The following is a 27502-nucleotide window of genomic DNA, read 5'->3' on the forward strand; positions in this document are numbered from 1 at the left end:
TAGACAAAGGATCAAAGACAATTCAATGGACCAAAGAGACTTTTTGACAAATGGTAATGGGGCACTGGACATTCACATGCAAAAAAAAAAAAGAATCTAGACATGTAACTTACCACTTTTACAAAAATTAACTCAAAACAAGTTATAAATCTAAATGTAAAGTTCAAAACTCTACAACTCCTAGAAGATTACAATAGAGAAAACCTAAATGGCCATGGGGATTGTCAATGACCTTCTAGATACAACATCAAAGTCATGATTTATTAAAGAAATTGTTGATAAGTTTAATTAAAATTAAAAACACAAAGACAGTGTCATGAGAATAAGAAAACAAGCCACAGACTGATAGAAGATATTTTCAAAAGCTACATCTGAAGAGGGACTGTTATCAAAATATACCAAAACAAAAAACAAAAAACCCTCAAAACTTAACAATAAGAAAAGCAGCAATACAATTTAAAAATGGGCAAAAGACACCTCATCAAAGAAGATATACAGATGGCAAGTAAGTATATGAAAATACGTTCACATTGTAAATCGCTAGGGGATTGAAAATTAAAACAACAATGAGATTCCACTATACACCTATGAGAATGGTCAAAATCCAAACACTGATAACACCAAATGTTATAGAGGATGTGGAGCAACAGGAACTCTCATTCATTATTAGTGGGAATGCATAATGGTACAGCCACTTTGAAAGGCAGTGTGGCAGTTTCTTACAAAACTAAACATACTCTTCCCATACAATCCAGCAATCCCACTCCTTTGTATTTATTCAAATGAATTGAAGATTTGTGTCTACACAAAAACCTGCACATAGATTTTTATAGCAGCTTTTATTCATAACTGCCAAAACTTGGAAGCAATCAATGTGTCTTTCTGTTGGTGAATGGAAAAATTGTGATGCATCCAAACAATTGAATTTTATTCAGTACTAAAAAGAAATGAGCTATCAAGCCATAAAAAAAAAATGGAGAGAACTTAAATGCATATTACTAAGTGAAAGAAGCCAATCTGACAAAGCTATATGTCACATGATTCCAACTATCTGACACTTTGAAAAAGGCAAAATTATGAAAATAGTAAAAAGATCAGTAGTGTCCAGGTGTTGTTTGGAAGGGAAGGATGAATAGGCAGAGCACAGAGGACATTGAGGGCAGTGAAACTACTCTGTATGATTCTATAATGGTGAATACATGTCATTATACATTTGTCAAAGCCTATAGAATATACAACACTCAGAATGAACCCTAATGTAAACTGTGGACTTTGAGTGGTAATGTACTAATCATTCATTGATTGTAACCATTGTACTTCTCTGATGTGGGATGTCGTTAGTGAGAGGTTGTACACATGTGGAAATAGAGGTATTGAAACTCTGTATTTTCTGCTCAAATTTTCTCTGAGCCTAAAACTACTCTAAAAATTAGTTCATTAATTTTAAAAACTAAAGAAATTGGTAATTCTAAAGAAAATATTTCTCAGGAAAAGTAGAGATTGTTATACTAGATTTTTAAGAAGCAGGCCCAAATATATGCTATTTATAGGTGATGCACTTTAAATAGAAGCACAAAAGTAATTTGAGAGTACAAAGATTAAAAAAGACACTGTGCAAACCAACAAGATTTAGAAAGCTGGTGTGGCTAAAATTTATATCAAATTTAGTAGAATTCAGGGCAAAAAATGTTATAAATCTAGACACATTTCATAAGAGTAAATGAGCAATTCCTCAGTAAGATATAGCTTATTTTCTCTTCCTTACATGGGTGTTGGTCACTAAAAAAAATTTTCATCCCCAAATCCATGTCAGCATTGGCTGCTGGAGAGCTCAATCTGAGACAGCAGGGTTGACTCAACATATAAAAATTAATAAATACGACTCACCACAATAACCAAATAAAAGAGAAAAATCAGATGATCAACAAAGTAGACGCAAACGTTTGGCAAAATTCAATACCTGTTAATATTTTAAAAATTCCACCAATAGGATCTTGGTACTCCTACACCTAGTTTGAACTGTGACTGGGCAATTATAGCAACCAGAGTCTGATAAGGACATGATGACCACACGATGATTGTCATGAGTGAAAGTCTAGGTTGCCCCACCAACCAAGCCACCTGAACCAACAGAAGTGCTAGCTAAAAATGAGAAAGCTAAAACATTTAATACAGGTGAGAGGAGAAGGATTATAAAAATCAGTTATGGCCTTGGGATCAACAGCAGCAACAAGAGTTGTAGCTCATCCCAGTAATGCTTGTAAAATTTTCCAAGAAATTACGATGAATTAAGCTGTGGCAGGGTAGAGTAAACTTAATATGAGATGCAAACTATCAGAGCAACGCAAGAGGAGGGACACTAATGGAAAATGCTCCTGTTATGCACAGATCCCCTCAGACCACTTTATCATTTCTGTTTTCCCTAATCCCAGTTTCTATACATTTTGCCACTGATGGGCTACACCTGCAGCTCTTCTTTGCCCTACTGCCCTCAGGTTACCGAGTCACTTGTGCAGAAAGGCAAAAGTGTCTGGACCGTACATTCTCACAACCACATGCCTACACCCTTTCTCTTCATTTGGTCCTTTACACTTAAGAGATAGCATGGTAGAATGAAGCCCATCTTACTTGCTCAGGACAAACTCTGAGGTGCAATTTACACTCCATAGTTTCCTTATACTATCAGGTAGAGCTATCCTCCAGGCTGAAGGTATCCTTCAAAAATTTTTCTCTTGCTTAGATTCTTCCCTTCCCTTTCCTACTTCCCCCATTTCCTTTCTGGTTTCTCTGGAGAGCACTTTCCTTGCACAAGAGGAGAGTCTGGTACTGGGACACCCAACCTAAAATATTTTGTTATAAACCTCCACAACACCTTATATTTCTACTTCATATTACTCAACTCATGGGCAATTATTTGTTCAAAGCCTATCTTCCCTGCTAGTGTGTAAAGTACATAAGCAGAGGGACTGGGTGCTTTTGTCAACCCTAGTGTCTAAACTACTTTGTGGCACATAGATTCAAACACATGTTGTATGATATATGAATGAAAACAAACCAAGAGTATCACAATTAATTAGTGAATTGGCATGTTTGTGATGTTTTAAAAAGAAACATTATTTGTTTCTTTTTACATAAAAAGACTTTTATACATAAAAATGCTTTACTGCTTGTAAGTGGATTTAGTACATTGCCTTAGGATAGATAAGCAAACACCACTACTAAAAATAGAAGTTCTTAGGAATCCACCTGTGATTTTTCAACCCCTCGGGGCACCTTTCTGTAACTGTTATTGGTTTGTTCTATATTTTCTAGTCTGATTATTCTTTTTAAAAGACAAGAGAGACTCAAAACAAAAGCAAAGTTGGTACTAATTGCACCCATTACCAAAGTTATCCTGGGCATTCTTCTCCGTGGGTTCCATCCTGAAAGTTACAGTGAATTGTATGATGTTCAGAATATCTGATTACTTGAACAACATCAGCAGGGCACAACACATGATGTGAGCCCAAAATCACCACAGTTGCTGTTCACATCTGCTAAGCGGGGCCTTAACGAATTGTTCAGGTCATTAGAGAGGAAAATATAGGAAAGAAAACGTGTACATTAATCCACACACTGGGAGCTCTTCATTGAAGAAGGAACTGACTGGTGAGTGCTCTCAGTCACTTAATGACACCAAATTGCTACAAGTAGAGTTTCAGAGTAATTTTAAGGCAAAGAATACAGAAGAGATGAACAAATGCAAAAAAATCAGAGTCAGTTTTCTATGATAGCATGCCTAGAATTCCAACTACCAAACTGAGCCAATTTGAATTCTTTGTTTTTAAAATCTTTTCTCAAGTCTTCTTCTTCCTCTGTGAGCTGAATACACTTCATCCAATATAAATGCCAATTAAGACATGTGCGTTAATCATGATACCTTGGCTCCACTTGTACTATCTTCCCTTTGGGAGCAAAAGGAAATTTGCTTCAAATAAAATAATTTGGGCCCCCTGTTATAAGTTGAAGAGGATCTTGGTGAGGAAAAAGTCAATGTACATTGTGTGTAGAGGTATCTTTATAAAAGCCTCATGCTAAAATTTTAGAGGTTGTTATGCCATCTTAGAAAAGAACGAGGACTATGTTTCACTTTATCCACTATAGAAATATATTATTTGGATATTTTTAACTCAGTTACTAAATCTGTTTAACTATAAATGCAAATTCTTTAAAAAAGTGTGTATGTATATATATATACACACACACATATATATATGTATGTACACACACATATACACACACATGCACACATACATGTGTATGACATATTTATTCCAAACTTTAGATGAAAAGTTTATTCACAACAGCAAATGAAAAAAAAGGGGGGGAAAAGCAGAGTTGTTTTATTTTTGTTCTGTTTTTATTGCGGATGGCTTAGTATTTTATTGCGGATGGCTTAGTATTTCCTTAATTCTCCTGTGGAATGACAGTCATTTTTAACTACTGAATGTATTGATATCACAGCTTTTTCAAAAATATTTTTTTGAAAATGCCATTTTATATATATATACATATATACACACACACACATACACATATATACACATATACATATATACACACATATACATATATACACACACACATGTATATACGTGTGTGTGTATATATATATATCCTGAGTTACTTCACTTAGAATTATGGTCTCCAACTCCATCCAGGTTGCTGCAAATGCCATTATTTCATTCCTTTTTATGGCTAAGTAGTACTCCATGGTGTGTATGTATACGCAAAGAGGGGAGGGCAGAAGCAGCTTTCCAATTGGACATGCCCACCAGTCTGCCATGTAAACTTATCATTGCCGTGGCAACACCTGAGAGTCACTGCCTCTTTCCATGATAATGACCCAATGACCCATGTATACACCATGTATACCCAATGACCCATGTATACATGCACATACCATGGAATACTACTTAGCCATAAATATGAATGAAATAATGGCATTTGCAGCAACCTGGATGGAGTTGGAGACCATAATTCTAGGTGAAGTAATTCAGGAATGGAAAACCAAACATTCTGTGTTCTCATACATAAGTGGGTGCTAAGCTATGAGGAACCCAAAGACATAAGAATGATATAATGGACTTTGGGGATTTGGGGGGAAAGTGGGAGAAGGGGATGAGGGATAAAAGATTACACATTGGGTACAGTGTACACTGCTCGGGTGATAGGTGCACCAAAATCTTAGAAATCACACCTATAGAACTTAGTCATGTAACCGAACACCACTTGTTCCCCAAAAGCTATTGAAATGAAATAAATAAACAAAATAGGTCAATTAAAAAACAACTAGGAAATAAAAGGAGAGAACGATGAAGAGCAAAGGTAGGGAGTGAGAGAAAGCACTGTGGAAACTTACAAATGCAGACTCTATAGCCCTTCATTGTCAGACTTTTAAAAATCTTCTGCTTAATTCTAGCAAAATGAATCTATTTTTATTGCTCTCTTCCTGAATCAAGGAGAGAGCAGTTAAATGCAGGAATCAAAATGCCTAGCTATTGTCAGTTACCCCAGGATACCACACAATGCATGTATCCAATTCCTCCTTGTTTGGAGCACCCTTGTAGCCATCTTCCTTTTTCAACAATACCCTTCGTCATGTACTTTAAATTATCGATTCATTCTTCATTCAGATAGTTTGTCTCCCTTCTTTCCAAAATTCATCATAACTGCTGGCCCATGGAGCACATTATTTCTTATGGTCTAGTGGGGTTATGCATTTATTTATCAAAATACTGTTTAAATCATTTTTAAGGTTTGAGGCAAGAAAAGGAAGCTGCAGCAGGTACTCATCCTGCCGTTTTGAAATGAAAGTTTTTTTCTTGTTTACTCGGTGAGATGAAAAACAAATACAGAATCAAATAGTTGTAGAGATTTTGTTGTAAAACCTACTGTTCATATGTGAGTATCAGACCAATGTCCTTTATTTCCCCTCCATTCACACAATCATCATCTGTGATTAGCCAGAAAAGAGCCTATGGTAGCCTGGATGATGTAAAAAGGACAGAACTTCACAGTATTTAACTGCACAGCTAGAATTACTTTATCTGGTAGTGACAGACCTTCAGCACTTATGTGATTTTTCTCTTCCAGTCTAATAGTACAAATTGCAACAGACCATGGGGTCTGGGATCCTATGTCTTTGACATAGGCTCAATGGTCTATCAAGACCATTGAATTTTAAAATAAAGGCAGCGATAAAAACCTTACAACAACTCAGCAATATAGATGTTAGCTCCATACAGCATGTGAGGAAATAGTCTCAGTGAAGTTAAATTGCTCAAACTCACAAAGCTAATTATAAAGTCAAATGCTGAACTTGCTGGCCCAAATTCTGCCTCTCTGAAGTCAAATGTTCTTTATTGAATGCTGCACTTAGTACAGCATACTTTAAGATAGCTTCAGCCTAATGTGATGGCTCTTCTATAACTTCTACTGTATTCACTCTATAATTCCCGCCAAAAAAACTCTTCACCTTGAGAGGTTGAACCGTATGAAATTACTGTTTTAATAATCCAAAAGTGGTCAAATATTGGCAATTTCCTATGGTTCAACCTACTATACTGTCTGTAATTGTGTAACAGGGTTGATAATTTTTAGTCTTTAGAAGGAAAAGAATTAAAAATGTATATTAGCATATGAATTCCTCATAGCGGTGCCTTGAGCTTTGTTGGGCATCTACCTTGATAAGCCAGCTTGAGGTAGGCAGATCCTTTCCAGGAATAGATTCCAACCAAGGTTTCTACTGGGGAAATCAGGTTGCCCCTGTTATAGAGGTGGTATGAGGCAACAAGAAGCTTACTACAGAGTGTGAACTCTGGAAATTAGTGGAAATCATTTGGATATTGCTTACTCAGATCAAGAAACTGGATGTTTGAGGCAATCCTATCTCGATCTCAAGGATCAAAAAGCTCCAGCTAGCATCCCAGATACTACTCTTACATGTATTTCTTGAGAGTAGTCCGCCCTATGAGTCAGGAACCAAAGCTGTGTTTACTCACATGGCAGTGATAGGCATTCATTAAATATTCGTTGACCTAAGGAACAATCATCCCAATTAGACTGTCGTTATTTTACTGGATATTACATAAGATGATCTGAATTCCCTACAGTGCCTTAAGCATGAGTTTGAAACTTGAAAGGCATGCATTTAAAAGCTCAGATTCGGATTGTCAGTCTAGCAGCTTCAAGGCTGGTAAAAATATTCTGCCAAGATAGATACATTAACCTTTGTCCCAGAGAAGATAAGATCATAAACTAATAACCTGGTCACATAAGAGAATGGTGCCACTCATTTTGATTGATAAAGGTATTAGGTAATAGCAAGATTCAGGCACTTAGTTGTCCATCTTCTCTGTCATTTAAAGTTGAGGCTAATACTAAGTGTAGAAAGCCTTATTCCACAATCTAACTAGTGACATCCAAGAAGTATGTGTGTTCTCTGAGCACACTTGTGTGTGTTTTCCTATTGATCTCTTAGTCACATGTATCTATTATGCCTTTCCCAATAATGTATAAGTTTCTTAAAGAGGCCAAGTTTTCCATTTATTTGGTACTTCCCCTCCAAAATATTTCCTCCTGATGACTAATGTTTTAAAAATAAGTAGATAATAATGAAGTTTAATTTTAATCTATATAAATTAACAGACTAAGAGGATTTTATAACAGAAACATTTTTAAATATTTTTAAATATCATTTGAAAGCTTTAACTCCATTATAATGGAGAATGGTGCAAGTTGAGGAATATCTGAATATTTAATCCCTCATTATGAGCATATTTTAAAACATGCCTTTGGTTTATGTTTAAGATAATGAATCATCTGTATTACTATTATTACTACCATCATACAGGAGCATTAGGACATGTAATGACTATTACAAATGGACTTAATTTAGGAAAGACATTTTGAAAAAGACAAAAACACTGTGAGATTAAATAATTTATTACCATTGCTAAGATGAACACATATACTTAATACTCAATTTTATGCAGAACTTTAAAAAAATAGTTTTAATACAGTATCAAAATTTACACAACTTTATTTTGTCAAAAGACCAGTGTCCCTTGTATTAGCTTCTGCAGGCTCTGCTGCAGGCACAAAAGCTTATTTTAAATGTCTTCAGAGTATAGGAATACAACAATTTAAGGATGAAAGCTTTCCTAGGAAAGACGGTGTAAATATAGCAAGCAATTTTCTTTTATAGAGTAATAACATTTTAAAATATAACATTTTTAAAGGGAAGCTTAAATTGTAACCCAATTATGATAATTAGAGAGATAATTCTATAGTAAATTAATACATAAATATTTTCTGAAAATAGAGGGATGATTTTTCATCACAGTTAACATTTTTGAAAGTATAACAAAATTCCTTCACAGTCTCCTACTAGTGACAATTAACTCATTGTGTAATGAGCCCATCTAAAACAACAACAGAGAATATCTGCTATGAATCAAATCTCAGAAATGTAGAACCTATCCCAAAACTGGGAATTGTTGCATTTCTACTTTTATAATCTTAAACTACCATAAAAACGTAGCATTCGGTCACAGGCCTCTTGCACATTCATACAAGAAACTATCATTGCATTTGGATAAACACAAAATACCTATCATAGCATTTCCAGTACACACATTCTAATATTATATATATGTATATGTATACCAAAAATAAGAAATAAACTAAGCAAAGCTAGCACACCTCTTTTTCAAACCTCAGGCAATCTGAACAAGAGCTTTTAGCCTCAATAATGAAGGACATGCGTCAGTTTCATAAAATGTTAGATTGCTGCAGTAGGCAAAGAAAGCTTTTTTCATAAATGCAGTGCAATATTTTAAAGTTTACATAAAGTTTATTAAATATACAGCATGTCTAGAAACTAAATTATAGAAATTGACATCTCACAGCTCGAAACACTTAGAAAAATTATGTTTGCTAGTTTTTAGTTGAAATTGTTAATATGAACATCAATGGATCCACTGAATGAATATGAAGGCTTGTATGCCCCAAGATGTGTCTTTATGAGAAACTCATTAAGATGAAAAGAAAAAGATATATTTATATTGATCAATTGAAGTCAATGGTACTCTCTGATAAGCACTCTACAAAGTCTTGCTACCCTTCTAGCTGGTAGGGAGAATTTACGTGGTATTTTTTAGCACCTCAGAAGTCAACACCAAACTCCAAAAACTTAATCTTATCTTGCATCCAAATTAATTATGAATCCGGAATTAGTAGTTTGTTGGTTGACTAAATTATAAGAGGTAGATGCCCAACTCTCAAACTTGGGAAGCTGGAAAATACCTCTTCATATCTTCAATATGACATGGTAGAAAACTCCCACCATTATGTGCAAGGAGTCAACTCTATTCAGAACACTGAGGCTCCACTGGACTCTTAAAACTATGCAGATTTCCCAATTACGATATTATATCTGGGGATAAAAACACTTAGTTCTAATGAAAACACTGGTACCAAAATGGTGATTTTCAAAGCTACTCTTTTTGAGATTTTCAAAGCTATCTTGTTTGAGATTGACTGTTGTGGACATTGAGGTGAGATACACAGAATATCAGCTTGAGGGGACAAGTTGTACTACAGGTTTTAGAGGGGAGATATGTGCAATGTACAATCACTCCATGTTATTCCATGAGTCCAGGTTTGTGGAAACCCACTGTTTCCTTTTTCTTCTTCTTGTCCTCTATCTCTTTCTGGCAGTGGTGATCTCCTGTTTGAAAAAGAGCGCATCTCACATTGGTCCTTTGTACTGGTTTCCTGACAAATGTTGCCTAATTCCAGGACACGAACCTGCAGCATCTCCAAGTTTCCTCCACACAACCTTCAAAAAAAAAGAAGATGAAGTGAGTATCTTACTTTTCCTCTTCCACAAGGAGATTTGCGTTTCTTAAGGGTAAATTAAGAGAGGAGCAAAGATGAAGTAAAGACAAGAGACAAAATATCCACATGAATGAGTTCAAATACAAAATAAAATGTGATGACAAGCTTCTTAAAACAAAAGAACTACTTAGTAGTTGGGACTACTAAACCTTGTTAGTAACCAGGGTCAGAATTTTAAAATGATATATTAACTTACTTTAGTTACATAAGTGGTCCCCAACTCTGACTGCACACTAAGCACTTGAGGAGCTCCTTAAACAGTAATCCCCATCCTCGAAGATTCTGATTTCACTGGCAGAAGTGAGGCATGGGCGACTGCGCTTTTTAAAAAAGCCCTAAAAGTAATTCTAATGTGTAGCCAGAATTAAGAACACCTTAGCAAGATCATCCTGGTTCCTATATTATACACCCATAACAAAGGATATCAGTATTTAATGAGCTGAGGAAAATGAAGGCGCTTTTGTTATTGAGCTATTTAAGTCCTGAGGTGGTAGTCTTAGGGCCACTAGTAAATTTCTCTGGCTTTTTCTACAGAGTGGGGTCATCAGTTGTCACAAATCTTAGCTACCAAGCAATATGATCTCCGGATTTCCAAAACAGAAAGCATCCAAATGTAGGAAGATGATAAGAATAAATTCAAAATCACTGAAAGAGATACAATTACAATATGTTAGAAGCTGGGCCACACAGAGAAACAGAAGGTGAGACCAAGAATAATGTAAGCATAAATGTAAAACTACTGAATTTGCCAATAATGTATCAATACACTAACATTGATTGGAATACACACACATGCACATGCATGTATGTGCACATGCACAGTAACAGCCATACCCTCCCAGACTATTTCACGCAAGGGATTATGGTCAGATTGATTGATTGCACAAAACTTTACAATACTCTAACATTAACATAAAACTAGTTTGTTCATTAATTATTCACAACTGTTCCTTTTGTTTGGTTTTGTTTTTGCTTTTAAATAGAAGTGGATACTACAGGGAAACCCAATATCATTAACAGTAATACACAATATAGGGTTCTGTTTACCTTCATTTCCAAGCCAAAGAAACTATTAATGTCAATATTTCAGCATATACCAATACATGGGATAAATATCTTGTTGTACTCAAAAGGAGCTGAAGTTAGGGTTCTTAAATATCTGGAAAAGAATTATTAATACATAGCAATGGATGGCTCAAGCTATACACAAGAGGGTTAGGAAAGTCTCATTTCTTAATAAATTGACACGAGACAAACACTGAATCAAGGAGCCAAAGGATGCTATGGACTTTCCTTTTCTAGCCCTTAAATATAATTACATCTATCCAGAATGCTTTGAATGTGTGGTTTAGAAGCAGAGGGTAGACTTAAGGACCTTACAAGGATAACAGACACCAGCACCAGATGATTACAACTCAAAAGTGCAACTCCTCTTCAAATACTGAAATGTAGAATGCAATGAGCTTACCCCAGATATAACTATGTGGTGAAAGGAAACTCTTAAAGAAGGCAGAACTTTGAAATAAACCAACAATACTAAGGTTGACACGGGAGTAGTGACTTATTAACTAAAAAAGGCATAACAGGTGTGTGTTTGAGACTGTGACTGACATGACCAATCAAGTATTTCAATTGTCCTCAGGGAATTTACAAGAGCCAGACAGACAAACCTAAAATAAAACAACTACTACAAAAAGACAGATTTACTATTTCTTAGGGGGCAGTATATTAATTTCTGTAGCACAGTTTGGGAAGAGAATAGCTAACTACATACTAACCCACATAAGGTAATATGCATAATAATCTTTTTGCTGTGTAGATGTCAACAACATCTTATCTCTAGGAGCAATACTAGAAACAACAGCAAAACTTCTATCAAGTTCTATCTGAGTCTTATAACCCATCTCATATTATGAGAAAGCTTTATTTTTCTGTGACATTATTATAAAGGCATATAATTTCTCTACTAGAAACCAAGCCTTCATAATTTTCACTAGTTTCACAATTTATCCATGCAACTGCTTTACAAGCTGCATTTTTCTTTATTCTGTGGCATTTACTATGTGTTTTTGATCATATAATTAATAATGGTGACAATAAAATTTTTTGATTGTTTCCAAATATATAAAATTGCTTAAGAATCAGATTTGGGTTTGTTTGCATTTTTTCCTCAAATTCTGGGGATCGAAGACAAAAGTAGACAGAAAGCACACTCCTGGAGAACTTTTAAAGGTAAACAAGGAGGGCAAGCTTTTGGCTTTCTGAAAGTATCTTACATAGTAAAAAATAAAAATAATACTGTATGGTGCCTTTCAATTCATTTTTGAAAATGCAGGCAAACAAAAAGATCAACATAAAACTAATCAAAATCCAATCCAGTAATGGGTCTCTATTGAGACTAAGATACGAATTTTCTAATGTCCAGAAACTGAAAGGAAGGAAAGGAAAGGGAAAGAAACAATCCTGGAATTTTTTGCAGAAATTCTGGCATTAAGCACCATGGAGATGGCCCCCTCTGTAAGATACGTGCTTTTCACTTTTCATTCCTCAGGAAAGGTCCTCAAAGGAAATCTTGGTGTACTCCTGACTTCACTATTCATTAGAAAATAGTTTGAGCAAGTAACTTAATTTCTGGATCTTAGTTTCTTCAAATACAGAATTAGAGTGTTTGGGTTCTTACCCAGGGGTTCATATCTGAATCGCCTGAGGTCTGATGTTAAACTCAGAGATCTGAATTATGAAGGCGGTCCATATACTATTCTTTGGACAAACACTGGAGAATGACCTCTATGGCCCCTTCTAGTTCAACAGTTTTGAACCTATTGTCTGAACTTTCTCTCTCATTCCACAGTCAATAGATGAGAAGTAACAGGCATTCCTAGGTATGTGGCTTGCTTTTTAAAATTTATCTGCGGGAAATATTCAAACTGAAAATCTTAAGCACAGGTTGAAAACCTACAGAAGGTGAATAGTGGTGCATTTAGGAAAGATGACATCTAGAACTAGTGACCTTTTGAAAACAGACAATAGATATGCAGGAAAGAAAAACAAATAACGTAGGAAGAGTTGGAAGAGAAAAATCGGCCACAACACAGGCAAGCAAGAGACTACAAATCTCATTCTAGCACATAAAAAATGCCCAGGGAACTTATGTAACATTTACTGGATTCCAGAAACATCTCGAGGAGGTAGATGAGTAAGTGTCTGAGAAAATCTGGTCCTAATAGATTTAAAGCTGAAGGGTATTTCTAAGCAATTTCACATCCTGATAGGATAGAGAAAAGAATATGAGGATAAAAGTATAATGTAAAGCCAATTAAAATCAGTGTTTAACATGATCAGTGCTTAACCATGATTTCTTGCTTCCTCTACAATATTCCATTTAGCTATTTAAAACTTCACAAATTATATTATTGATTAAATGATACATCCCATGTATATTACTCAAAAAATTAAAATTTAGTCAGGGATTAATAGTAAAATCCAAGCCATATTAATGATTGCATTGAATATGCATCATGAAAATAACATCTTTTTTTTTTCCTGTGGTCTCTGACTTCATAGATAGATTTCTATTTGTCTATCCTCTTTTTTCTTTTCTGAGACAGGGTCTCATTCTATTGCCCAGGCTGGAGTGGAGTGGTATGACCATAGCTCATTGCAGCCTCAAACTCCTGGGCTAAAGCATTTTTCCCTCTTCAGCTTCCCAAAGTGCTGGGATTATAGGTGACAGCCACTGTGCCTCACCTAACTATCTTTTAGGTTCTTATCTGTTTTTCTTACCTTACTATATTCTGAGTTTGAGTCAACAACTGAAAGCTAAAGATAATACTTTGCATGACATGAAACACACATATATGATATATGAAGAACTAAGCAAAATTACCTAGTAAGGTGGCAATTTTTTCCAAGAATAGTTACAAGTAAATCTAAAGGTGGCTGTATTTTCTTTATCATAGGTTTTTAAACACTGATCTTTAACAAACTTCTTAGAAGTATAAAATAGAAACCCATTTATTTTTATCAAAATTAGAAACATATTTTAGACAGTAAATTTAGTATTTAGAAATGTTTGTAGAGTCTTCTGGAATACAGAATTGGCTGATCATCTCTTAATTGAATATTTTGTAACATGATTGTGTTAATAAAACTACAATAAAATATACTGAATATAAAACCAAGGGAAATTTGTTTTATTTTCATATAAAAATGTAAAGGCATTTGGTTAGCATTTTAAAAATATTCATAAAACAATAGCTAAGCTACGATGTGGCTTTCAACACAGAATACACAATAAAGCACATTAAACTTACATTGCACATTTCTCTGACTATAGCTTTTTCTGTCTCACTAAGGTCATGTTCATACTCTTTACCCTGTTGACGATCTATAGTTTCCTGAACATCCAAGACCTGGATTTGTTGAAAAAGAAAAGCAAATTTCACATGGAAAAAAGCTTGTTAGTTATGATAAAACCATCAAGGAGCTCCACTTTGTAAAACCTTTAGTTTTCTCCATGTCTACATATCAGAGTGGATTAGTATATGGCAACATATTTTTTAAGTAGCTGATTGTTCTGAAATCTATTTGAAATTATTCTATTTGATTTTCAAATGGCCATTAAAAGCTATCCACTGCATCACTAATAATCAATGGAATTCATTAATGTCTAAAATAAGCATATGCATGTACTTTGGTCATTAAGATAACTTCACTGTGTCAACCATTTGGATATAGTCAATAACTCTTGCTCCACTGTAATGATGACCAATATAATTAACTATGTGCCAAATGGTCCAAATGATATGTAGACATGGCCTGCATAAAAGATGACTAAAAAAGATGATAGCGACAGGTGAAACTGGTCAAAACCCAGGAATATGCACATAAGAACTACTGACCTCGCAGTTCTTGCCTGGACATGTTCCCAGTGCCTGAGAAAAGGCATGTGGAGGTGGCTCTTTGATAGTATCAAAGAGAAGTACTGGCTCCTTATAGTGAAAATATTTGAACAACACTTTAAATATTTTTCATGAAAGCAAAATGTCTTGGAATAAAATGCCTTTTAAACAATTTTAGAGCCCTATGTTTCCACTTCTCTAAATTAGTCCTAAATAGGTTGAAAATAATATTCCTTTAAAAATATCTAAAGTTTTCTTGTGGGTACTTTTTATACTATAAAAGGAGAAAACAACTTTGGCTTTCTGTGTTGTTTTTATCTATATCAGTTTATAAATCAAAGTGCTGAAGTAATACAAAAAACTAATGCTCTTCCTAGAATTTCCCACAGAATCCACACCAACTGCAACACTGCTAAGCTACTTGATTCTACTGTCATCATGGTCAATGCTGATGGTCAAATCTAAAGATGCTACCTGAGAATTTACACCAAGTGAGCCAAACTAAATGACTTAAGCATGAAGTGGGACCTTCAGGTCAAGTTCATAGACACTATCTGAATCGAAATAGAGTTCAATCCTCTAATAATTAATCTAATCACAAACTACTCTCATTAATTTGAAACTTCTAGCCATTATTATTATAAAAATGCCACTTCTGAGCCCTGATATCTCAGATTACAGTTAATTTACCTTCTTTACATATTTAGAGAAAATCACTGACTGTTCTCGGTGAATATTCATAGAAAACATAAAGAGCTCCTTGAGCAAGCTCATTTACCTACAAATTTGATTTGTAATGCACCTTAGAGAAGTGTACTTCAAATCAGTTAATTTTTACTAAATGAAGTAAAGTTCCAATGAATAGTTATCATAAATTTTAAAACAAGAAAAATATAGTGTTATTACAAATGTACTAATTTCTTACAGTGATTTACATTTCCCCACAAACCATGACCATAGATTTTATAAAGCCTAGCATTTTCTATAAAATCTGTCAGTAAGTGAGAAACTGAGCCACTGTACTAATTATTCTTTTCAGAATAGACAAATCTCATGAAATAAATCAGCTCTAGATAGTTGGCTCTCAAAAACAAAACATGTCAAGTGGCCACAATTTCTTTTTCTTATATTGAAATCTTTTTAAGATGCATTTCCCAAAAATGATGTTTGTATATATTTCTGTGTCCTAACACAGTTAACTCATGGAAGCAAACACATTTGATATTCAAGGGCCCCAGTTTTCTAATAAAAGATAGTTGCTCAGTATCACTTATCTGCCAACCAACGACATTTGGTTGAGATATATATATATATCAAGAGAGGGAGATAAATATACATATATCAAAATATATATAAATACATATATCAAAATATATATGTAAATATATATCAAATATATAAATATATCTCTCTCAAAATATATACATATATATATATATCTCTTTATATATATATGTATATATTTTGTTTGAGAAGGAGTCTCGCACTGTCACTCAGGCTGGAGTGCAGTGGCACAATCTTGGCTCACTGCAACCTCTACCTCCCAGATTCAAGCAATTCTCCTGCCTCAGCCTCCCAAGTAGCTGGGATTACAGGCGCCCACCACCACGCCCGGCTAATTTTTTGTATTTTTAGTAGAGACGGGGTTTCACTATGTTGGCCAGGCTGGTCTCGAACTCCTGACCTCATGATCCACCAACCTCAGCCTCCCAGAGATAAAATTGTATAAGTTAGAACTAAATTCAGAGAAAACTGAGGAGCTCTTCCTTGCCCTCCCCTTCCTTTTAGGCCACACTAACAGCTGCATTGAGAAATCTGGAAAAGATTTCAGTGTGACTCACTATGCTGCTCTGATTCAAATAACAATTGCCATTTAATAAGGCAACAGGCTGAAATGGCTTTCAAACAGTTTGAATAGGAGGAGAAGCTGCTGCTGTTGGAGTGTGTGCAGATGCTATAACACTACAAGATAGAAGCCAATCTCTGGTCCATTTTCTACTTCTAAAAGGCTTTTCAGATAGCTAGTGCCTGATTCATGCTAAAGTTCATCCAAGTGCTGCCACAGAGAACAAGACTACTCAACAGTCCATAAACCAATACCCACCAGAGGCAAAGTAGTGCCCCCTCACACTGGCTGTGCCTTCCCAGGAATTCCTCTCAGTCGCTCACTTTGTGAATTATCCCAACAAAGACAGAAAATGCCAAGTGCATTGTCAATGGCCACTAGCATGGTTGCCCTACCTTCCCTCATCAATCATTAGTATATGTTTAGGAAAAGCAAATTCATTTTGTATAAGCTAAAGCAAAATATCCTGAGGGAGCAAAATCTTCTGCTAAAACTTAATCATCTCAAAATGAAATAAACATTCTGAAGTTCTCATCTATGTATTTGTTTTGTGCAAGCCACAGAAAGTGCGGCTCACTCCAAAAGAGGAGTGCATCTTCAGGCTGATGATAAATCATTTTGAAATTGAAACAGTTTTAAGAAGAGCTGTGAAACTCATGTGGTAAAAGCAGAATGGAAGCACTCTACCTGTTTTATGGGTCAGAAACGTTTGATCAAAGCTACATGTTAGAAATTATAGATAGACTTGTTAGATAGTGTTTCATATTCTGAAACTGATAAAATTTCAAGAAATCGTCTCAATTTTAAGATGATTTTTATTGCCTGCATTAGTTTCTTCTGAGATAGGTAAATATTTATATTGTTTATTGTTTATATTGTTTATATTATTATATTGACTATTGTACTTATGGTCCTGATTTTTCATTAATTTTACTTATTGGAAAGCTCATTATTGGTAAAGAAAATAGATGACAAATTTTAGGCAAATTTTTGTGAAATCACTGCAAAACGTGAAGAAAGACACAAAAGTAAAGTAGCTTTCTGAATAAGACCATATATCTATTTTCTATTATTCTATAATGGGGCATTAACTGGAGTTTGAGAATCTAATTTCTACTTAGAAGAGGAAAGACTAAGTTTTTATTTATTTTATTACTTTATTTAAGTTGTATAATGTACTTCAATTGCATCAAGAAAGAATAATGTGGTATCCTTCCATATTCTGACCAACTATTAACTCCCTATATTTGAAGACATCCATGCTACAAACATTGCACATAAAATACCTATCACAGTTTTTTACAAATATGGATATACATGCACAGACTTCAACTTCGATGCCGATAGATATGAATCACATTACTCAAAACAAAATGATAAAACTAGAGATTCAACCATAAGTACTCAAACTCATTGTCAGTTTAGAACAATTAAAATCATACTTCAAAAATTAAGATTTAAAAAGTTACACCATAAGGAGTCAAAAAATAAAATATCTATGGTTCAAGCAAGACTGTGAGGACTACTAGACTACAGCGAACAAGCCACAACACAACTGAAGCTCTGGATAAATGGTTGCACACGATTGGTTACCTTAAGAGAATGTACCACAGGTTCAGGCTGCTGGGAAGGTGTGGCATGTCCACTGAAGCTAGCTGCAGAGTTGGGTGAACTGTTACTCCCATCAGCCCCTGATGACAACCTAAAAGAACCCTTAGTAGAAAATCAACAACTTTGTTATTAAAACAAAAGTCGTTTATAACTACAAAAATGTCATTCAGTATTCAATTTCACTACTAAATGAGAATTAGCCATTTTGTTACTTTTTCCTAACCTATTCTACAATGCTATCAGTCTGTTCATTGGAACACACTTGCTGATTGACCAGCAAGAAAACATAATGAAGAGCCACCTCAATACATTGCCAGATGCCATCTCTGAAATGCCCCACCCCCAAGGAATGGCCCTTAAACATATTTCAAGAATGATTTTTGAAACTCAAAGATACTCAAGAGTAGGAAATTCATGAGTTACTCCATAGCTGAGTTAAACATGCTCACTCAGCAAGCCAAATGCCATATTCCATATGTCTCAGAATATGCAGACACATCACATTCTTGTGTTGGAGAAACTGTGTCTCTCACAAAACCTTTTTTTGAGGGAAAGACCTATAATAAAGCATTTTCAAAAAAGATTTATCCAAATTCAACATTTTCTTTAAAAACTGAAAATTGTCCTTTTCTGGTCTTTTTTAAAGATGAAAAACATAATAGATATAAATTACATATTTTTAGTTTAGTGGTTCTTCAACTTAATTGGTGAGAAACTAGAACCTGTACATGATTAATTTGACATGTGCAGGCCACATTCTTCTGTACAAGAACTGGAAATTTCCCCTAAGGATCTGTACTTTTTCTAAAGGGTGCTTGGGGGAAGACTAGTGGATCAGCAAAAAAAAAAAAAAAAAAAAAAGAGAGTATCAGTTATCTACTCTTCTAGAAAAAGCAGTCACATGGGAATTTTCCAAATCTATTTTTACATAGATAGATCATTATACTATTAGGGAATCTGAGATTTTAATTTCTGCCTATCAACCTATTTACAGAATTTTTCATGACTAATTGATAAGTAATTGCTCCACTCAAGATGATTCTATCAATCTAATACCCTGAAGAGGAGTCACTGAAGGTGTATCATGAGAATTCATAAAGAGAGAGACAATGGTAGTTTGGAACATTAATTTGCAGAATCTCTCCATCACCCAGGCTGGAGTGCAGTGGAACGATCATTGTTCACTGCAGCCTTCAACTCCTGGACTTAAGCAATCCTCCTACCTCAGCCTCCTGAGTATCTGGGACTACAGGCATGTGCCATTATGCCTAGTGACATTTTATCTTTTTCACAGAGACAGAGTCTCACTATGTTGCCCCGGTTGGTCTTGAACTCCTGACCTCAAGTGATCCTCCTGCCTCAGACTCCCAAAGTGCTAGGATTACAGGCGTGAGCAATTATGCTCAGCCAAGAGAATTTTTATGATGTACATTTTAGAAATAAGAGGAGAAATCTGCACCCAGCAATTATAGGTATGGATTACATGTAAACCATGCTTTATAGGGAAAGCTTATTATTATTAACTTAATGTTATTATTATTGCAGATTATTATTTTTGCAATTTGGAAGACTTTCTCCCTTTCTTTCTTGCTGTCATTTCTCCTATGTCCTCAAAGACTCCCCCTGCCAGCTCACTAGCCTACTGAGGCCACATTCTTTTCCCTGCTCAAAGAGTTCTACAATCCAGTCAGATCCTGCCCCCAGCCTCACTAGTCAACAAGGAGAGGAAGCAGTAGGATATGGCACTTAGGTGGTTTCTTCTGCTTCTGTCCTCCATTGCTACTAAAACTAAAATGTACAGCAGGTGATGAAACAGGATTGTCAATTAGAACAGCCCCAATCCCCCGTGGGAAAAGAAATTATAAAATTTATTTTCCTATATTTGCAACCCAGATCAAATCACACACAATAATGCCTAATACATCTAATGGAAGGGAAATTATCTGAAGTTTAAAGATGGTTAAGGGACACACCCTTCACCCACCCTTACATTTTGGACATCTTCTTCCTCTGTACTTTGGATTCTTTGGAATCAAATGGTTCCAAAACTCAGGAGTTATAAAAGGAAGCTCCTCTTTCCTGAGTAATGCTGGTCCTATACTCTTCTCTTTTCCTCCTGGTACCACTCTTATGAACAATTCCCAAAGATTTCTCAGGTTACACAGATTTCACTTCAAACCTCTTGTTTAGGACTCACCACTGCAGTGCCATATTTCCTCTGACTTAAAAGTCATATTTCCTCTAATTTAGAAGCCAATAAACCTTCCCACTCTGAGCTACCTCCTTCCTGTTTTTACTTTCAAATCCTTTTCTGCCCAGCCTTTCTGCTTCAAAGGTTCTCTTTCCAGACCTGGTAAAAAGATAAGCATATCAATAATACCATGCATGGGCCTCTATCGTTCAGGGCATTTGGGTTTAATAGAACTTCTAAAAATCAATGTAAACAACATCCTTAAACCAAATCATCTGAGCCATTTTCCATTGTTTAAATGTAAACAAAGTCCTGTTGTGGCCATATCTATTCAAAATCACACATTTTTTTAAATGAAAGTAGTTTCCTTAAAAAAAAGGGCGGGGGCTACAATAGTATCTTGCCTAGAGTATGGGGGGGCAGAATTCATCATTTAGGGATGAAAGTTATACTTCAAACTAGCTTTGGGAGCCATGGACTACAAATCAACCAGAAAGATCAAGGCTTATATTTTATTTTGTTTTTGTGAAGCCATAAAGGTAACCAAATGCCTGGTGAAGTTTAGTTCCAACAGATGTTAAATAATGTTCTAGATTGCAATAACAGAATGAAGCACCTCATTCTATTGTATCTCATTTAGTACTATAAAATGTTAGTTTTCTATGCACTTAGTGGAATCAGACCAATATTGGGAGAATTATGAGGGTTCAATTTACATATACTCTCAGTTGACTAATATAATTTCACTGAACTATTTAAAAATATATGCTACTGAGCCAAACAGGGAATTTAAAAAGAGAAAAATCTTACTAAAACTGGAAATGTGATTTCCAGATTGAGTGGCTTGTTTTCAAGCTACATATGAACACACAGTGCATGCATCACCTCTGTCAGTAGACAATTTTAAAGGGCAAAGGAGTACTTTTCTGAGCTTGTCTAGAGGCATATGATTTTCAGGACCACTGACCTAAACTCCTTTTATCATGAAATGTCCAGGGTACCTTTGTTCTTCTCTCCTGCATGGGGTTGCTCCACTTTCACCCCCACATGTGGGGGGAAAAAACAAGAAAATTGTTTAGGAGGTGAAAAATTCTACTCCCATCCTCCCTCCCCAGACTTAGACATACAACTTTCTTTCATGTGTATGAACTTGTTTTCTACCCCCCAGTATAACTTTTTCTCTAGCAACAGAAGTCATCTGGTTATGCACAAGCAAATGCATCCAGCTGACTCATCTTCACTCACCGGGAGAGTGGGCAGGCATCGTCCTATTCCTCGGCACCCTTGCCACCACTGCAAGACCCGCCGGGCTCTGGGCCCCCAGCCTTTCTCCATATTTGAGCTGTTTCTAGTTGGAGGTTGCCTTCTATTCTGGCTGGCCTTATATTTGGAACAATATGGTACAATCACTCAGAAAAATACTGTTTCCCAAGTCTCAAGAAAGCAGATAGAACATGAAGCTTAATGAGATGAACCACAATGACCACAATGGCAAGCTGTAACATGCACCTGTAGCTAGGGAAAAAATCAAAATAAAAACAATCTAAAGTCCTATATATTAGACCTAATCCTGATTTAAGTTTCTGGTAAACATATAACTACATTATCAATTCTATCAAAAAGTAGATGATAAAGTCAAAATTACAGAAAAAACTTGAAGGTACTTAAACAACTTTATTTTATGGGTTTTACCAGCATAAAATAATACTATGTCTTACCTGGATATTATATAGAAATAAACTACATAACTTCAGAACTTAACAAAAGTTATTTGAAATACAGTTGGCAGCACTATGCCCTTTTGTTAAGAAGTGCAATTTGGGTATACATATTCAATAATACTCAGAAAATTGAAACTGCACCAAATTTTTAACAAAATTTCTGCATATTGAAGAGTATATAATCAGCTAAGAGGTCATCACTGCATTAAAATAAGTATTTTACATAGAAAATCTACATAATTATCAAACTTTCTATTAATAAGTTAACTAAAATTTTTTTGTATTTATTAGAACTAGAGCCATCACATAATTGAAATGAAAAGAAAAAGGTCCTTAATTTTAGCTTTTTCCATCACCAAACTATATAATCCTATTAAATGATCAGAAACAAAATGAACTTATTGGAACATGATTTCCTCTCCTGCCAACTTTCACTAAGACCTATAACTAAGAATATTATGTCCCATGGAATAAGAAAATAATTTTAATAATTTTGGCACCATTTTGTGGATTTTAATTTTAATAATTTAAATTATTGTGCCTAAATGTTGAGGTTGACTTTAGAAGACTGAAAATAAGGACATAAAATTTTAGTTCTCATCAATTCATTTTTTTTGAAGTTAGTGCTCTATATCTGAATAGTATTGGTCCAATTTTCACTCTTCTCTAACTTTTGGAGGTTGAAGAAAGAAAAGGCACAATGGTCTTAAGTGAAGTAAGAAAGAGAAGAAATAATGACCAGTAGTTGGTACTCACAAAACTCTTTTCTGAACCTATTAAATTGGCACCAGTTACCTATCAAATAAGTCACACATACTCTATTTCTCACATATAACAGAGGCAATTATATATCTGCACTTGGGTCATAATGTTAATTTCATCATAGCAACATTAATTTGAACATTGCTCTTTTGATAATTATTCCATGTGTAGCGTCTTATTTGTTTCCATCATCAAAAGAATTATCTCCAAAAATTTATAATATGGTTCACAGCTTAATACTCACCTCCCACCCCAATCTGCATAGTTCTATTTCTCAGATGATCATTAATGAGTAATGCAAATTTTATAGTTATTTTTACAAGTAAGGAGATCTAGTATCTGAATTTGATTATTTCTGTAACATGCACCTCTCAGATCTTATCCTTTTTTGGATTTAACAACTGAGTAAAACATATAGGAATTCTACTTTCATTCTTTCTTAATGTATAGCAAGGCTAAATCCCAATGCCTCTCCATTGTAACAAAGTTTATCATCATACCCATGAAATCTAAGGTAGGATCTATGACCGCTTGGAAGCCAGCTGGCAAGAGCACCATTTAGCTGCTATGTCAAGAATTCACGATCATTTCCAACTTTCAGAAAGTAGATACTACATAAAACAATAGCTATACTTTAAGTATTGTAAAATGTTCCTTTAAAACACATTAAATATGTATTTTATAGTATTATTAATTTCATAACGGGGACAATAAACAGGGTCCAGATCTTTGTGGAAGAATAAACTGACGATATAACCATTTTAAAGGAAAAAGTACTCTTTTAGAACCAGGATTAATTAACTTTCTTCCCAGGTCGGCATATAGTTTTTTTTATGTAGGTATACAGAAAAATGTGTTCTGGGCCAGCCATCATCTTTGACTTAATAACTACATCAAAATGGTATTTATAGACTAATGAAGGCTTAGTGTTTCGCCAGGCCTACAATTGCCAAACATGGTGTTTTCTGAGGACGGATTCATAAAACATAAGAAGCCTTCAGTAATTCAGTCATTAAACTTGTTTCTGGCAACTTTGGGGCTCAAAAATGGTGGAACTCAGATTCCGGTCACTAATTGGAAGAACAATTCCAAACAGTGTTAAGACTGTCACTTCCTATTTTCTGAAGAATTCTGTTTTGCTTAGTTTTGTTTTCTGTAGTTTTCTAAACTTCCAAGTTTGTGAAAAAGAATTCCTGAGTGACCTTAACACTCACATTGTGTGGGAAGTAAATTATAGATTACTTACTCTGTGGTAAGTACTGATAGAAATCATAAAACAATATGAAGAATTATGAATCACTGAGTCTCTTTAAGTTTCACTATAACTGTACTATAGTCAATAGTTTTTATTCCTTGAAAACTCTGGAAACTTCTATAGAGGTAATAGTGTAGGGTTTTTCAGAAAATGAAAATTTGTGAGGAGGAGGGAAAAGTGAAAATCAAGTACTGAAAGGAAGAAAAAGAGGGAAATCCAAACTGTACTTCTGACTCACCAGGCATCTCAGCAAACTTCAGACACACATAAATGTTCCTCTTGAACGATGAATAGAAAAAGTCCCCAAGAACTGTTTGTTGGAAACCTCAGTAATAAAGAAAGTATAAAGTGACCTATGTTTTAAGCTAAGAAGAAGAAGAAGTCAGCCTGACTTGAAGACTTTTACCTTACTGACTTTGAAAGGCATAAAGATGGGCAAATGAATTCACATATGGGCATTTGCATGGGTTTAGTATGAGTCAGAATCTTTAGTCCTCAGGACTTTCAGGGTCAGATTCTGGTTAGTTCTTCAAACTTCAACAGGGTATAAAATTCTCTGTACTTAAACATGAAATCAACATGAAGTTTTCAACAACAACATCTGCAACATTTTCTCTTCAAACTATGACCATTCTAATAACAAATAGTTCTCATCTATTTCTTTAAAGATGCACAAGGTTCTCTAAGGCACTATAGCTTATCTTTCCCTTATTGCTCACAATGAGTTATATATGGAAATGAAGGAAACAAAAACCAATTTTGCAAAAAAAAAGACCATTTAATTTTTTTACAGTCATGTTTCTTTTCTCAAATTTGCATGAATTAAGTGTTACTGTTCCTCATAGAAATAATAAAAAACACTAAGAAATGTCCAATATTATATGTTATCTAAAATACATGAATCACAAAATGATGATCACTCAGAATTTGATGTGTGATCTCTGCAATAGGGAAAATCACCTAAAAAATAAAGCTCCTAGAGAAATCCTTTAAATTGTTTTCACTAGTAATGAAGTCAAGGAAATTTTTTAATTTAATGAAAATGCTTCTTAAGAAAAAGTTTTGTTTGCATGCCAGAAAAATAGAAAACAAATATACTGGGTTTCTTATTGAACATATACATATACATATATGTACATATGTATGTGTATACATAAAAATATATATGCACTATATAAATTTTTCCAATTGACTAAAAATCACATTCAATAGAGTAATATTGTAGTGTTACATAAAATAGTTTCTCACTTTGATATAAATCAGATGTAATGCACTTATAACAAATTTGAGAGCCCAGCCCTCTCATTCACTATAGAAGGCCAACTATGGAAGCCTGAAGATTGATCAGCTAAAGTGGTTTCCTGTTACTTAAAGATGCTTAATTTTTTATAACTCCTGAACTTGGTTAAACTATCATACAATGCTTAATACCTCATCAGTGTGTATGCCTAGTTTAAGGGGGAGGATAAATTCAGTTTTCAGTTATTACAGGGCAAGGCAGATGCTTTGCTCAATCTAATCAGGGAAATAATATTTTGTTCAGTTTGGCCAATCTTCATTCTGACATATTGTAAAACTGTTCTAGCACATAAATAGAAGCTCTGATTAGAAGAGACTTTAAAGGTCACCTTAGCAAACCCTTTCCAAGAGATTCTTGTGCATAGGCTTAGAAATGCTAAGATCCTCTTGCCTTACTCTAATGATAATATTTAGTTGGTTATGTCCAAAGAAAAGTGCATTTTTCATTTAAATTAACTAAAGAATCTATTCAATGCTGATTTAAAATAATAAGTAATTCCCTGGATGTATAGTCATTCATTTATTCACTTAATAAACATTAACTTAGTAACTATCAGAGGTGATATTGCATGCAATGGCATATAGATACCTATTCCAACAAATTGTTGTTGAAAGAGAAACACAGTGAGTTCAAATCATAGACTCCAGGGTCGCAGTGCCTGAGTTTAAATTCTTGATCTGACACGAGCTGCATGACTTTGGACAAGCTATATGACCTTTCCATGCCTTAGTTTCCTCATCTATAAAGTGTAAATAATAATGGTAAAATGGTACAGTCACTCTATGGGTTTGGAAACTTACATGGAAAGAGCTCTTAAAACAGTGTCTGGCCCACATAAGTGCTCTATCAGCATTTGCTGTCCTTATCATGAATGTTTTTGCTTTGCTTGTCAACATATTTTATAACTTGTCAATTTATGTCCACATGTTTATTATTGAGAGTGTCAGTTCTCAACAGGGGCGGGGGTGATTTGGCCCCCAAGAGAAAACATTTGGCAAAAATGCCTGCAGACATTTTTACTTGTCAAAACTATGCAGTTTCTACTGGCATTTAGTGGGTAGAGGCCAAGGATGTTGCTAAATATCTTAAAATGCACAGGACAGTCCCCTCACAAAGAAAGGATTGTCTAGCCCAAAATGTCACTATAGCTGAGGTTGAGAAACCCTGATTTAGAGAAAGAGAACTATGTTGGGAAACTGCAAAGCAAAATTTCTGGTGACAGCTCTATAGCAGATTTTGCATATGAGGACATGTTGCCCACAGGATTTGGAGCTTGAAAGGATTTAGAAGGAAACTCCTTAAGCTTCAGTGCTCAAGTGGTCTAAGTATAAAGGTGGCCACGTTTCCACCCCCAAATAAGAAATTACTCTAACAAAAGAAACAGAATTGAAAATACCCATATCATCCTACTGTAACAACACTAGCAGAAAGAGGATACGCTGTGGGCAGCCACAGGGCAGTGGTCCAAAGAAAAGAGTTCTTGAGATAGAGACATATAGTATGCTACAGTACCTAGAAAATCGTGACACCAATCCCACATAGAGAATACAATCGGCAGAAGGGGCTCTGTGGAAGTTATAGAAGATCATAAAGCCTCCTTAACAATTTGCTGGGCAAAGATTCTGCACTTAACTTGAAGCAGTCACATTAGGAAAGAATAAAATTGCCAGCAAATAGAAGTGGGGGCCTTGACACATGAAACATCTCAGTGCCAATGAGAGCATTATAAGATAATCGCAAAAGATTAAATAGATAAAAAGATAAAAGGGAGATTAAATTGTAAAAGATAAAAGAAATAAGAAGGAGAAATCTGGACCGGGGAGGCAACTACTCTCTCCATCACATGTGGTGAAGGATTGTAGCCTATGTACAGACTCCTCGGCGGGCAGAGGACTTCTTAAGGGCGTGTTTTTGACATAACAGCTCTCAATCATTAAGCTCCTACCACGTTAGGACTACCTTAAGTGCTGTCC

At 34.9% G+C, this 27502-nt stretch overlaps 1 protein-coding gene across 12 annotated transcripts in view; it reads right to left on the reverse strand.

Moving 5' to 3' along the window:
* Window positions 1–7970: 7970 nt before the first annotated feature.
* Window positions 7971–27502, reverse strand: part of CCDC85A (coiled-coil domain containing 85A) — a 196640-nt gene continuing 177108 nt past the window's right edge. For 4 of the 12 annotated variants that reach the window (XR_012422363.1, XM_045369283.2, XM_045369282.2 and 1 more), the window contains one exon: window positions 7971–9883. Coding sequence is in view for 8 of the 12 variants with exons in the window: in XM_045369281.3 (XP_045225216.2) it covers window positions 9649–9883 (235 nt within the window). In the remaining 4 variants the exon portion in view is untranslated. Of the gene's footprint in view, window positions 9884–14255; window positions 14355–18282; window positions 18403–21736; window positions 21872–27502 lie in introns of all 12 variants that reach the window. The other 8 variants (XR_012422361.1, XM_045369277.2, XR_012422360.1 and 5 more) reach the window with 5 other exon arrangements.

The sequence above is a fragment of the Macaca fascicularis genome, chromosome 13 (genome assembly GCF_037993035.2).
Source record: "Macaca fascicularis isolate 582-1 chromosome 13, T2T-MFA8v1.1".
Classification (NCBI taxonomy): domain Eukaryota; kingdom Metazoa; phylum Chordata; class Mammalia; order Primates; family Cercopithecidae; genus Macaca; species Macaca fascicularis.